The 14146-nt window shown below is 39.0% G+C and overlaps 1 protein-coding gene across 8 annotated transcripts in view; it reads right to left on the bottom strand.

The window, feature by feature from the left end:
• Window positions 1–14146, bottom strand: part of SCAPER (S-phase cyclin A associated protein in the ER) — a 400938-nt gene that overhangs the window by 33099 nt on the left and 353693 nt on the right. For all 8 annotated transcript variants that reach the window (XM_020886983.2, XM_020886986.2, XM_020886987.2 and 5 more), the window contains one exon: window positions 1211–1448. In XM_020886983.2, coding sequence (XP_020742642.2) covers window positions 1211–1448 — 238 coding nt within the window. The remainder of the gene's footprint in view (window positions 1–1210; window positions 1449–14146) is intronic.

Raw genomic sequence — 14146 nt, 5'->3', positions numbered from 1 at the left:
TGAGGACATAAAATGAGTATATCTTGATTTCCAAGCTGTTTCCAGATACAACAAGTGGGGTTGAGTCTTCATAAAACACAAATGTTATGTACAACCCAGAGGCCAGAGCCACTGGCATTTTCTCTTGTTAAAGGTGCAGCTGTAACCTCTCGGAACTTTACATATTGTGTAGTTACCACCTCAGGCTAGTTTAAGTGCTTTGAAAACTGAAAAGCATTAACCCCAAGGAAGAGACTTCTGTTCTTGGGAGGGATAAACTAACTCTACAAAGTTGAAAGATACTGAATCCAGTGGTACAATTGACTCATAATTTCCAGCTGTCAAGAGAACAAGAATTACACATTTGTCACTAGCTACAAAATAGAAGTGTTTCTTCCATTTTGTGAAGGCCAAAGACCACACTTTTCATACATTTGTATCTCTGTAACCTTTTTCCCTTTAAGCAAAGCAATTCATCTAAATTATGGGTTCATCATCTGCCAAGCTTGTTCCTTTTTTAATGAAATCACTTGACAGTTAATAAACTGAAAGAGAAAGTCTACTCCTTGGGGCTTGCTCTGTTCCAAAGGTTCAGTGTTTTTGAAAATTAAATTTCCTACATGAAAAAAAATCTGTTTCTAAGCTGACAGTCTGGTGTTTTAGCACAAAGAAATTTTTCTTTCTTTAGCTATAAAAACTTAATTTATAGGGGTTTGCACATTTAACTACACATGTACTTTACACTGGACACCAGTCAGTTAAATCATCCATAGAAAGTCATCAATCAAAACAATTTATCTAATTTTGGTTCTGTTTATATAAGAAACCATTACTTTCCTTAATATTTAAATGTTTATAGGATGATAACGGTTTTTCTAAAGAAATCAAGACAGAAGATTTGTAAGTAGCAGAGTGGCATAGGCTGGGGTTCATATAACCATGGGTACCAGTCCTGGCTCGGCTATGTGTAACCCTGGGAAATTACTTAACTGCCAGCTTTCCCATCTGTAAAATGGGTATAATAACATTTTGGAGGGTAGTCATGAGAATAAATAAGAAAGCATATGCAGAGCACTTAATACATTTCCTAGAATATAGTAGCTTAATAAATAGCATGTACTGTAATTCCCATAATTGTAGCTTATTCCTGACACTCCAATCCAGGAGAAGAAACTCTCATCATATCTACATAAAATTATTAACTCTTGGTTGGTTAACCAACTCCTGGTACCTGGAAAGCAGGCAGATCAAGAGCTGCGAAGCTGTTGAAGAAACGCAAACTTTGGATGGCCACTTGGACAGTGTTCTGAGCGTAACTCTCCTTGGGACTGGCAGTGCTGGGGTCCGAGATCGTGCCGTGGAAGAGGACGCAATAAAGCATGTGCAGAACTCCAGCCAGGTCTGTGGCCTGAAGAGCAGCTGTCAGCCCTGTGGGATCCTGGCGATTATCATCAAATATGCTGTAAGACCTGACAAAGAAACATTCAACTCTTTAAGAGAAATCTACTTAAAGGATGTTAGCATTTTTACAGGTCAAATGGAACAAGACAAGCAGACCGTTAAAAGCAAACCATGTGAGTTGTGTAGGGAGGTAACAAGAAACCTCATGGAATAAAGGCAGCCCTCCCCCACCCCGGTGCCCTGTGGCCTGCCCTTTTCTCCAGCGGGGAGGCCAGGCCGCTGCGCCAGTGCTAAGGGGGTACTCTGCGGCCGCTGAGGCTGCTACTGCCCGTGGGCCCTTTGCAGTCTGCGCAGCCCCACTGTGTTTAGACTCCAGGTCTGCAGGTACTGGACAGAGTCTGCGAGAGCTGCTGAGACTCGGAAGTCAGGAACACCATGGCTTGCTTTCTGGATACATAAGAGGGTCTTCTCAGGGGAAGCAGTTATCAGGAAAGCATGAGGCCTCAAAAGCCCAGTAGTGTGCTGGTATACTGTGACAGGCAGACACTTCAATTGCTTTTGAAGGCACAGTTCTGTCGTCGAGGAGCACTGGAAGGACAGGTTGCAGGGGCCAGATTCCCAAGAAAAAGCTGGTGCTGGATTAGCTTTATACAAACCACCTTGGAGTCAGTTTAGCAACAACGGCAGGCAACGCTCTGGGTAAGCAAGAAGCAATGGTAGTGGCAAACAGTTCTTAAAGTCAATGGGAAGTGCTGTTCAGTCGTCAAGTCGTGCCTGACTCTTCATGATCCCACGGACTGCAGCACGCCAGGCCTCCCTGTCCCTCACCATCTCCTGGAGTTTGCCCAAATTCATGTCCATTGCATCGGTGAGGGTTTGCTAAGTTTATTGCACTCTTGAACTCAGGTATACGTGAAGTATCTAGTGACCACGAGCCTACAGTTTAATAAGTAAGTGTGTCTGGCAAGCATTCACTCACCTCCTTTTCCCCCCTAGAAACTACATCCAGGTTTCTCTCCCCTTCTCATAGCCAACATGCTTCAGGTGGGGCCCCCTTCCTATTTACTCTGGCTCAAGGGTGAATAGGTCCAAGGTAAGGGATACATTCTATTTCTCTGATGGTTCAGGAAGGTTTGGGGATGGCAGGTTTCACTGTCAGAGCTAATGGAATGGAGGGAGATTTTTGTGCTGAAATGCCTGGAAAGAGGGCCTCACTTTTTCTCCCCAGGGTTTGAATCGGAGAAGGAAGGTCGGTAGCTGTGGCAGCCATGCGTTCTACCAATGCTCAGGTCTCGCAGTGTTGTTCCAAGTGGGTCAGTCCCCGTCCTTCACGGGACAACATGTCTTCACGTTTCTGTCACAGGTTGATGGCCTTCCCTACTTTCAACACTAACTCAGGTTCCTTCTGACCTTCCCTTTTCTACTGTTATTGTTCCTTTCAACAGGAATCTAGAAGGGGAGAGAGGCACTGAAGGTCTATGCTCATCTCATGAACTTGCCCAGAAGCACAGAAGAGATGCCACCAAGTAACTGCAGATTTCAAAGTGCCGGCTGGCAAGTTTCCAGTGTCTTGTCTGGTCTCCTAATCCATAACTTACCCCTAAAGGGATTACTTTATTCATTCTGATTTGCTAGTGTCATCAGAGTTTTATTCATAACCACAGTAAACACTTCCTGAATGTGCACTATTTCTGGTATTGCTCAGAGCGTAGCATGAACTGACACTTGTTCTCTTCTCAAGAAAGCAGCTCTTATAAAAGACTACCATCTCATCTGCAAGGCAGGACCTGATAACTACACTCACACCTTCCACCTTGCCTCATTCCTACTTCTTCATAGTTGGTGGAGAAGGTACGGTTCTCGTGATTGCACGTGTGACACAACTGAGACCCTCAGAGATTCAGTGAGAGGTTTGAGGTCATAAATATTTGTCAGTGGCAAAAGCAGGGGTACCACCAAAAATTCTGACCCTTTAAGGGCGTTGTTTGTCCAAACACCAAAACATCTAGGCCAAATAGGTGACCCCTTCTTTTATCTCCGTGTCTTCTCTTAAATCAAATCTTGGGATAAACTGAACACTGTTAAACAAATTACACAGATTGTAATGTAATTCTGTATCATCACAGAGAGACACTTTCTGTCTTATGGGACTCAATAAAAACAAAAAGTTAAGAAATGTTATTTATTTGCTTTATTTGGTATTTATTTGCTTTACACAAACTGTTAGCTAACGTCGGTTCAGCTTGCCCTTCCTTCCATTATAGCCCTAAGAGTTAGGGGTCAGACCCCGACTAAAGACTGAGGAGAGATTAATCTCTCCAAGTGGAGATTAATGTGCCTGAGTTTATTATATAGGCTCCAAAAAGGGGTCTGTGTTTGTTTAACCAACGCCTTTTAGCACCAATGACAAGTCAGAAGACATTTCTCCCTAGAGCTAGTTTCTAACAGGCTTCCAGCAGCTTCGAGCTGAGTGACATCATGGCTGGTGACGGGAGCGTTTCTGCGGTCCGCTCCGTGATTCAGCATGGCGACCGCCCTCTTACTGCCTGTGCTGGTTTTACCCTGATTACCAGCATATTCAAATGCTGGTATTCAGGGATACAGCATGATCATTTAGAACACTGTGTAATGGTTAACCTTTGCAAGCATTTATGAAATGACATGACTTCACTGCTACTGTTTCTTCAAAAGAGTAAATTTTTTAAAAAGGCAGCAAATGAAGATCATAGTGGTATCTCTTCTCTCCACCCCTTCCCCACACCGCACCCCATTCCCCCATTAGGAAAACATGAAACTATAAACCAACATGACCTAGGATCTTTTGCAGTGTTCCTCTGATGAAATAAAAATGCTGATTCAGAAAAATCAATTAAATTAGCATTCAAGGACTCAGATGTGGAAATGGTTCAAAATGTATATAATATTGCTTTGTGGAAAGGATGATTCATTTCAAAGTGAGACTACAGAATATACAGAGTGGAGGGGAGAGAGAGGGCTTGTTGACTTCATTTGACTTCCACAGGACCAATGTAGACCTGAAAGGACTTTAGAGAATGTTTACTTTTGATTTAGTCTGAAATACAGATAATTTGTCCATGAACAGGCCACTGGCTCCTGTTGGTCTTAAATGTCAGCTATAATCACTTTAAGCCTAAATGTTTATAATAAAAAAGTAAAAGGCCTTATTCATATCAGGCACAGGTTATAAAGTTTTCTTTTCAAAATACATGGAAGATATGAAAAATCAGATCTGAAATTTTATATCTTACACCCTAAGATCTTCTCAATTTTACTGGATTTTAAAGTGTTTTTGTTTGGTCTCTAAAATTAGGTATATTCATTTCTGTTCATTAAAAGCTACATTCAATTAGGAAAAACTATAACTGGGCCATCAGTACTCCTGCACAGTTCTTGAAAACCCTACTTTGCCTTAAAGGAGAGTATAGCTAGGCAAAAAAAGCAGTAATTTGTGTGGGTATGAATCAAGTGCCATCCATTCCATCTTTGTGATTTTAAACCACTACGTATTAGGCCAATTTGGCCCAAAAAGGCAGCCGTGAGAGTTGCAGACACTATAACCTCCTCTTTCCCACTTGTTCTTGGTGTGCTGGCTCTTGTATCCCTGGTCCCATATTTCTGGTTTGGTAACAACCACCCTGATGCCCTTCAGTGCTGGTGATCTTCTAGACAGCTCTCTGAGCTTCTAGGATTTGGCTTTTGCTCCCTTCTTTAGATCTAGACTCCCTGAGGTATCTTGTTAGAATCTCCCATTTTAGTCTCTGAACCCAGAACACTCTGCCCAAAGGTTTGCACAGGACTTGGGGTGGACGGAGTTAAGTCACTCTCCTGCCCAATTGATGAATGTGAACTTCACTGTTCAAGGAGAAGTGAATTATTTCTTAGAGAGGTATTCCAGCTGTGGGATCTTATATACTGGGATAGTCTGAGAAAGCGGACCTGTACCCAGGAATATCATCATTCCTCAGACTCTGCGGTGAGCAAAAGGGACACGATTATCTGTCATATACTCTTTGCTTAAAAAGCCAAAGTGCCCATGCTCCAGGAACAATGACCACCTGTGATGCAAAGTCAAGGAAGACCAGGCCCGTGCCTTACAGAAGGTTATAGTCTAATAGGGGCATTTCATACTATCCCCTATGTCACTCAGTATGTCAGCAAATTTGGAAAACTCAGCAGTGGCCACAGAACTGGAAAAGGTCAGTTTTCATTCCTATCCCAAAGAAGGGCAATGCCAAAGAATGCACAAACTACTATACAACCATACTCATTTCATATGCTAACAAGGTTATGTTCAAAATACTTCAAGCTAGGCTTCAGCCGTATGTGAACTAAGAACTTCTAGATGTACAAGCTGGGTTTAGGAAAGGCAGAAGAAAGACAGCAAACTGCTAACATCCTTTGTATCACAGAGAAAGCAAGGGAATTCCAGGAAAACATCAACTTCTGCTTCACTGACTATGCGAAAGCCTTTAACTGCGTGGATCACAAAAAACTGTGGAAAATTCTTAAAGAGATGGGTACAAGAACATCTTATTTGTCTCCTGTGAAACAGGTATGCAGGTCAAGAAGCAACAGTTAGAACCTTATATGGAAGAACTGATTGGTTCAAAATTGGGAAAGGAGTATGTCAAGGCTGTATATGGTCACCCTGCTTATTTAACTTAATGCAGAGTACATCATGTGAAATGCTGGGCTGGATGACTCACAAGCTGGAATCAAGATTGCTGGGAGAAATATCAACAAACTCAAATATTCAGATGATACCACTCAAATGGGAGAAAGTGAAGAGGAACTAAAAAGCCTCTTGATGAAGGTGAAAGAGAAGAGTGAAAAGGCTGGCTTAAAACACAACATTCAGAAAACTAAGATCATAGCACCCAGACACATTACTTCATAGAAAATAGAAGGGGAAACAATGGTAACAGTGACAGATTTTATTTTCTTGAATTCCAAAATCACCACGGATGGTGACTGAAGCCATGAAATTAAAAGATGCTTGCTTCTTGGAAGGAAAGCTATGACAGACCTAGACAGCATATTAAAAAGCAAAGACATCAGTTTGCCGACAAAGGTCCATATAGCCAAAGCTATGGTTTTTCTAGTAGTCATGTACAGATGTGAGAGTTGGACCATAAAGAAGGCTGAGCACCAAAGAAAAAAGTGATGCTTTCAAATTGTGGTGCTTAAGAAGACTCTTGAGAGTCCCTTGGACAGCATGGAGATCAAACCAGTCGATCCTAAAGGAAATCAACCCTGAATACTCATTGGAAGGACTAATGCTGAAGCTGAAGCTCCAATACTTTGGCCACCTGATGCGACAAGCTGACTCACTGGAAGAGACCCTGATGCTGGGAAAGATTGAAGTCAAAAGGAGAAGATGGTGACAGAGGATAAGATGGTAAGACAGCATCACTGACTCAATGGACATGAATTTAAGCAAATTCTGGGACAGAGTAGAGGACAAGGAAGCCTGGCATGGAGCAGTCCATGGGGTCGCAAAGAGTCGGACACGACTTTGTGACTGAAGAACAAGTCTAACAGAGGCAGGTGTATGCATCAGTTTCCTATCACTGCTGGAATAAATGATCACAAGCTAGTTGTTCAAAGGGCTTTGCAGTGGTGAAGAATCCGCCTGCCAATAGAGGAGATGCAAGTTCAATTCCTGGGTCTGGAAGATCCCATGGAGTAGGAAATGGCAACCCACTACAGCATTTTTGCCTGGAATATTCCGTGGACAGAGGAGCCTGGTGGGTTATGATCCATGGAGTCACAAAGAGCTGGACAACACTGAACGACTGGGCAGGTAGGCGTGCAAGCAGCTGCTGAAAAACAACACAGATTTATTCTCTTAAAATTCTGGGGGTCAAAAATCCAAAATAAGCCTTACTAGGCTAAAATCAAAGTGCTACCAGAGCTTTGTTCCTTTTGGAGGCTGTAGGAGAGAATTTTTTCCTTGCTTTTTACAACTTCTAGAGTATATTGCATTCCTTGGTTCCTGGCCCTTTCTTCCATTTTCAAAGCCAGCAGCACAGCATCTTCAAATCCCTCTCTTAACACTGACTTTCCTGCTTCCTTCTCTCACTTACAAGGATCTGTATGATGACACTGGGCCCATCTGGTTAATCAAGACTACACTCTCTATCTCAAAATATTTAACTTAATCATTTTGCAAAATTCCTTCTGCCATGTGAGATAACACATTTATAGGTTCTGAGGATTAGGATACAGATACCTTTGGCAGAGCTATTATCTTATCCCCATCCCCAGTTTTTTTCCATTGTGGTAAAATACACATAAAGTCTACCATATTAACTGTTTTTAAGTGTACAGTTTAATGGTATTACATACATTCATAATGTTATACAACCATCACTACCAACCATCTCCATAACTCATTCATTATGTAAAACTGAAACCCTATACTCATTAAATAATAACTCTCCATTCCTTCTCCCCCTGGCAACCACCATTCTACTTTTTGTCCATAATTCTGATCTCTGTGTATGTAAGATAAGTGGAATCATTATATACTATTTGTCTTTTTGTGACTGGCTTATTTTACTTAGCATAATGTCCTCAAGGTTCCTCCACACTGTGCATATGGTAGAATTTCCTTCCTTTATAAGGCTGTGCATTATTCCATTTTATGTATACATCATATTTTATCAATCATCCACTGATGGACACTTGGGTTACTTATATTTTAGCTATTGTGAAAAATGCTGCTATGAACCTGGGTATATAAACATATCTTCATTTATTTTATATTTTGCAATGTTTTTTTTCCATAATATTTAAGTTTTTCGATGTTTAGGTATTTTTCTTCGGTGAAGCACGAGTTTCTTCTCATGGTCCCTGATCGTTTTAGACAGTCGGAACCCCGGTGGCACTGTTAACTGCTTTCTGGGCAGCCTCTTTTCACCCTCTTTTCAATTCTTTTGGATATATAAACAGAAGTGGAATTTCTTAATCATATGGTGATTCTACTTTTAATTTTTAAGGAGCTGCCATAATATTTTCCACAGTAGCTATACTATTTTACATTCCCACCAATGATGCACGAGGGTTTCAATTTCTCCACATCCTCACCAAAACTTGGTACTTTTTTATAGTATTCATTTCAATGGGTATGAAGTGATATCTAATTGTAGTTTGATCTGGATTTCCCTATAAAGATGCTGAGCATCTTTTCATGTGCTCATTGACCAATTTGTACTACTTCTTTGGAGAAATCTCTATTCAAATCCTTTGTCCATTTTAAAAATGTGGTTATTTTGCTGTTGTTGAGTTTTAGGAGTTTTCCATAGTTCCTGGATATCAGCTATCATATAACTGATAAATGACTTGCAAATATTTCCCCCCATTCTCTGGGTTGCTTCCTTATTCTATTGATATTCTTTTGATGCACAAATCAAAACATTTTCAGGCAATCCAATTTGTCTACTTTTTCTTTTCTTGCCTGTGCATCTGGTGTCATATCCAAAGAAATCCTTGCTAAACTCAGTGTCAGGAAGTTTTTGCCCTGTGTTTTCTTCAAAGTGTTTATCATTCCATGTCTTATATTTAGGTCTCTGATCCATCTTAAATTAAGGTGTTAGGTAAGAGCCCAGCTTCATTGTTTTCCTTATGGATATCCAGTTAAAAGACTGTCCTTTTCTATTCAATGGTCTTGGAACCTTTGTCAAAAATCATTTGACTATACGTGCAAGGGTTTAAGTCTGGGCTCTCTATCCTATTCCATTGTTACATGTGTCTGTATTCATGCCATTACCACACTATTTTGTTACTGTAGCATTGTAGTAAATTTTGAAATCAGGAAGTGTGAGTCCTCCCACTTTGTTCTTTCTCAAAACTGTTTTGGTTATGTGGGGTCCCTTGAGATTCCATATGAATTTAAGGATGGGCTTTTCTATTTCTGCAAAAGAGAGTCTTTGGGATTTTGATACAGACTGCAAGAAATCTAGAGACTGCTTTGTGTAGTAATGACAACTTCACAATATTAAGTTTTGTAATCCATGAACATGGAATGTGTTTCCAATTTATGCCTTGTTTAATTTCTTTTGGTAATGTTTTGTACTTTTCATTACACAAGTCTTTCATCTTCTTGGTTGATTCCTAAGTATTTTATTCTCTTTGATGCTATTATAAATGGAATTTTCATAATTTCCTTTTCAGATTATTCACTGTTATAGAAGTGCAACTAATTCTTGTGAGCTTTGTATTGTTTATTGAATTCAATTAGTCTTAACAGGTTTTTGTATGTGTGGAATCTTTAGAGTTTTCTACATATAAGATCATATCATCTGCAAACAGAAAATTTGTACTCCTTCCCTTCCAATTTCCATGCCTTTTATTTCTTTTCCTCACCTAATTTCTGTGGCTCAAACTTCCAGTACTATGTTGAATAGAAGTGGCAGAAGTGGGCATCCTTGCCTTATCCTGATGTTAGAGGAAAAGCTTGTATTATGTGGAGATAGCTTCTTTCCATTCCTCGTTTGTTGAGTATTATTTTCTTTTCATGAAAGAGTGTTGAAATTTATCAAATGTTTTTCTGCATAGATTGAGATGACCATGTTTCCCCCACCTTCATGCTGTTAATGTGACCTATTAAATTGACTGATGTTCATATGTGGAACCATTACTGCACTCTAGGAACAAATCCCACTTGGTCATGGTGTATAATCCTTTAAACATGCTACTGAATTTGGTGTGGCAGCATTCTGTTGAGGATTTGTACATCAGTGTTCAAAAGGAATATCAATCTGGAATTTTCTCTCGTGTCTTTGTCTGGTTTTGCAATCAGGAATAATGCTGGCTTCATAGAGTAAGTTACAAAGATCTCTACTCTTCAATTTTTTGGAAAATTTTGAGAAGGACTGGTGCTAGTTCTTTAAATGTTTGGTAAAATTCATTACTGAAGCCATCAGGTCCAGGATTTTCCTTTGGAGACTTTTGATTACTGATTCAATCTCCTTACTAGTTACACATATATTCAGATTTTCTATTTCTTTGTGATTTCGTCTTGGTAGGTATTGTGCTTCTAGGAATCAGTCCATTTCATCTAGATTATTCAGTTTACTGGTATACATTGTTAATAGTACTCTCTTATAATCCCTTCTATTTCTGTAGAATTGGTAGTACATCCCATTTTCATTCTCCCCATTCCTGTTTTACTGAAATACAATTGACAAAATTGTAACATTTACTGTATGAGACATGATGATTTGATATACATATTCATTGTAAAATGATGCCCATCATCAAGTTAAAACATTTATTATCTCATATAGTTACCTTTTTTGGGGTAGAATGCTTAAAATCTACTCTCATAAATTACAAGTATATAATACTGTACTATTAAAAAAATGCTTCAAGAATTTGAGTGTCACTCTTGTTCAAGAATTATGGTAATCTTTGTGTCATTCTAAATTTGGTCTGTGTGCTGTCAAACAAAGCACCCAATTTTTACTTCTGATTTTAGTAATTTGAGAATTCTCTTTTTAGTTCATTTAGCTAAAAGTTCATCAATTCTATTGATCTTTTCAAAGAACCAATTTTTGGCTTCACCGATTATTGCTATCTTATTCTCTACTTCTCTGATTTCTACCATAATTTTAATTATCTCTTTTCTGCTGGCCTTGGGTTTAGTTTGTTCTTTTTCCAGTTCCTTAAGTTATATAGTTAATTTATTGATTTGAGATATTTCTTGTTTCTTTAGTGTAAATGTCTATAGCTATACACTTTCCCATTATCACTGCTTTTACTATGTCCTGTGAACTTTAAGATTTTTATTTAATTTTTTATAGAAGTATAGTTGATTTACAGTATTATATAAGAAATCAATTGTAAATCAAGTGTACAAGGTAGTGGTTAAAAATTTTTATAGATTATATTCCATTTAAAGCTATTATAAAATATTGGCTGTACCCCCTGTGTTGTACAATATATCGTTGTAGTTTATTTTATACATAGTAGTTTGTATGTCTTAATCCCCTATGTCTCTATTGCCCCTCTTCCCTTCCTTCTCTCCACTGATAAAGAACAAGCTTGGGTCCCCCTTCTCCATCAGGCTAGAAGGACGTTGCGGTTGAGCCGCCGAGAAGGAGAACTACCATGTCCACTGCTCTGGCAAAACCTCAAATGCGTGGCCTCCTGGCCAAACGTCTGCGATTTCATATTGTTGGAGCGTTCATGGTCTCCCTGGGGTTTGCAACTTTCTATAAGTTTGCTGTGGCTGAACGAAGAAAGAAGGCATATGCAGATTTCTACAGGAATTATGATTCCATGAAAGATTTTGAGGAGATGAGGAAGGCTGGTATTTTTCAGAGTGCAAAGTGATTTGGAATATAAAGGATTTCTTGGGTTGAGTTCCATGGAAGTTTGTCACTTTCCTGTGTTCCTGAACTATGAAACTATGACTATCTGGGGTGAGAAAGTCTCTCAATAAATAAACAATTAACAAATACTGTGGACAAAGAACAAGCTTGTTCTTCTTTATATAGATGAATCTGTTTCTGTTTTGTTATATTCTTTCATTTGCTTTACTTTCTAGATTCCACATATAAATTCCCCAGGCCAGAATACTGGATTGGGTAGCCTTTCCCTTCTCCAGGGGCTCTTCCCAAGCCAGGGATCAAACCCAGGTCTCCTGCATTGCAGGCGATTCTTTACCAGCTGAACCACAAGGGAAGCCCAAGAATACTGGAGTGGGTAGCCTATCCCTTCTCCAGCGGATCTTCCCAACCCAGGAATTGAACCGGGGTCTCCTGCATTGCAGGTGGATTCTTTACCAACTGAGCTATCAGGGAAGCCCCATATAAGTGGTAATATACAGTATTAGTCTTTCTCAGTGGAGAAGGAAGTGGCAACCTACTCCAGTATTCTTGCCTGGAGAATCCCATGGACAGAGAAGCCTGGTGGGCTGCCATCTATGGGGTCACACAGAGTCGGACATGACTGAAGCGAGTTAGCAGCAGCAGCAGTTTTTCTCAGTGTCACTTATTTCACTAAGCATAATACCTTCCAGGTCCAATCATGTTGTTGGAAATGGCAAGTTTTCATTTTTTATGGCCAAGTAATATTCCATTCATTCATCTGTTAATGAACACGTAGGTTGCTTCCATATTTGGCTACTGAAAGTAAGGATGCTATAAACACTGGGGTGCATGTATCTTTTCAAATTAGTGTTTTTATTTTCTTTGGATATATACCCAGGAAAAGAATTACTGGCAGTTATATTGTTAGTTTTTTGAGGAACTTCCATACTGTTCTCCACAGTGGCAAGATTGATTTACTTTACACCAACAGTGTACAAGGGTTTCCTTTCCTCCATATTTTTGCCAATATTTGTTATTTGTGGTCTTTTTGATGATGGCCATTTTGACAGGTATAAGGTGATACCTCATTTTAAAAAAAATTTTACTGTAGTAGCTTTACAGTGTTGTGTTTAATTTCTGCTGTACATGTGTGTATATATATACATACATATTTTCCATTATGGTTTATCACAGGATATTGCATATAGTTCCCTGTACTGTACAGTAGGATATTGCTGTTTATCCATTATATATACTCCCAATCCTTCCCTCCCTGATTCCCTCCATGGAACAATCACAAATGTGTTCTCTGTAAGTCTGTTTCTGTTTCATAGATATATTCATCTGTGTCACATTCTAAATTCCACATATAAGTGATATCATGTGGTATTTGCCTTTCTATTTCTGACTTACTTTGCTTAGTATGATCATCTCTAGGTCCATCAATGTTGCTGCGAATGTTATTACTTCATTCTTTTTAATGACTGAGTAATATTCCATTGTGTGTGTGTGTGTGTACCACATCTTCTTTACCCATTCATCTGCTGATGGACATTTAGGATGTTTCCATGTCTTGTCTATTGTAAATAGTGCTGCTATGAATATAGGGGTGTATATATCTTTTCAAATGATAGTTTTGTCGGGGTACTGTATATGCCCAGGAATGGGACTGCTAGATCATATGGCAACTCTATTTTTAGTTTTTAAAGAATCTTCATACTGTTTTTGTAGTGGCTGTACCAATTTATATTCCCACCAACAGTATAAAGGGATTCCCATTTCTCCATATCTTCTCCAGCACTTACTATTTATAGAGTTGTAAATAATGGCCATTCTGACTGGTTTGAGGTAGTACCTCATTGTAGTTTTGATTTGCATTTCTCTAATAATTAGTGATAATGAGCATCTTTTCATGCACCTATTGGCCATCTGTATGTCTTTAGAGAAATGTCTATTTACGTCTTCTGCCCATTTTTTGATTGGGTTGTCTGTCTTTCTGTTATTTTACTGTAGGAGCTGTTTGCATATTTTGGAAATTAAGCCCTTGTTGGTTGCATCATTTGCAAATATTTCCTGCCAGTCTGCAGGATGTCTTTTTGTTTTGTTTTATAATTTCCTTTACTGTGCAAAAGCTTATAAGTTTGATTAGGTCCCACCTGTCTATTTTTGCTTTTATTTCTAATGCTTTGGGAGACTGACCTAAGAACACACTGGTAAGATTTATGTCAGAGACTGTTTTGCTTATGTTCTTCTCTAAGAGTTTTACGGTTTTGTGTCTTATATTTAAGTTTTTATGACATTTTGAGTTTATTTTTGTGTATGCTGTGAAGATGTGCTCTAGCTTCATTTTATTGTGATTTTGATTTGCATTTCTCTGATGATTAGCAATGCTGACAATCTTTTCATGTGCTTGTTGGCCATCTGTATGT

Source organism: Odocoileus virginianus, chromosome 16 (genome assembly GCF_023699985.2).
Source record: "Odocoileus virginianus isolate 20LAN1187 ecotype Illinois chromosome 16, Ovbor_1.2, whole genome shotgun sequence".
In the NCBI taxonomy this organism is placed as follows: Eukaryota; Metazoa; Chordata; class Mammalia; order Artiodactyla; family Cervidae; genus Odocoileus; species Odocoileus virginianus.
This window is presented reverse-complemented; position numbering and strand designations above follow the sequence as displayed.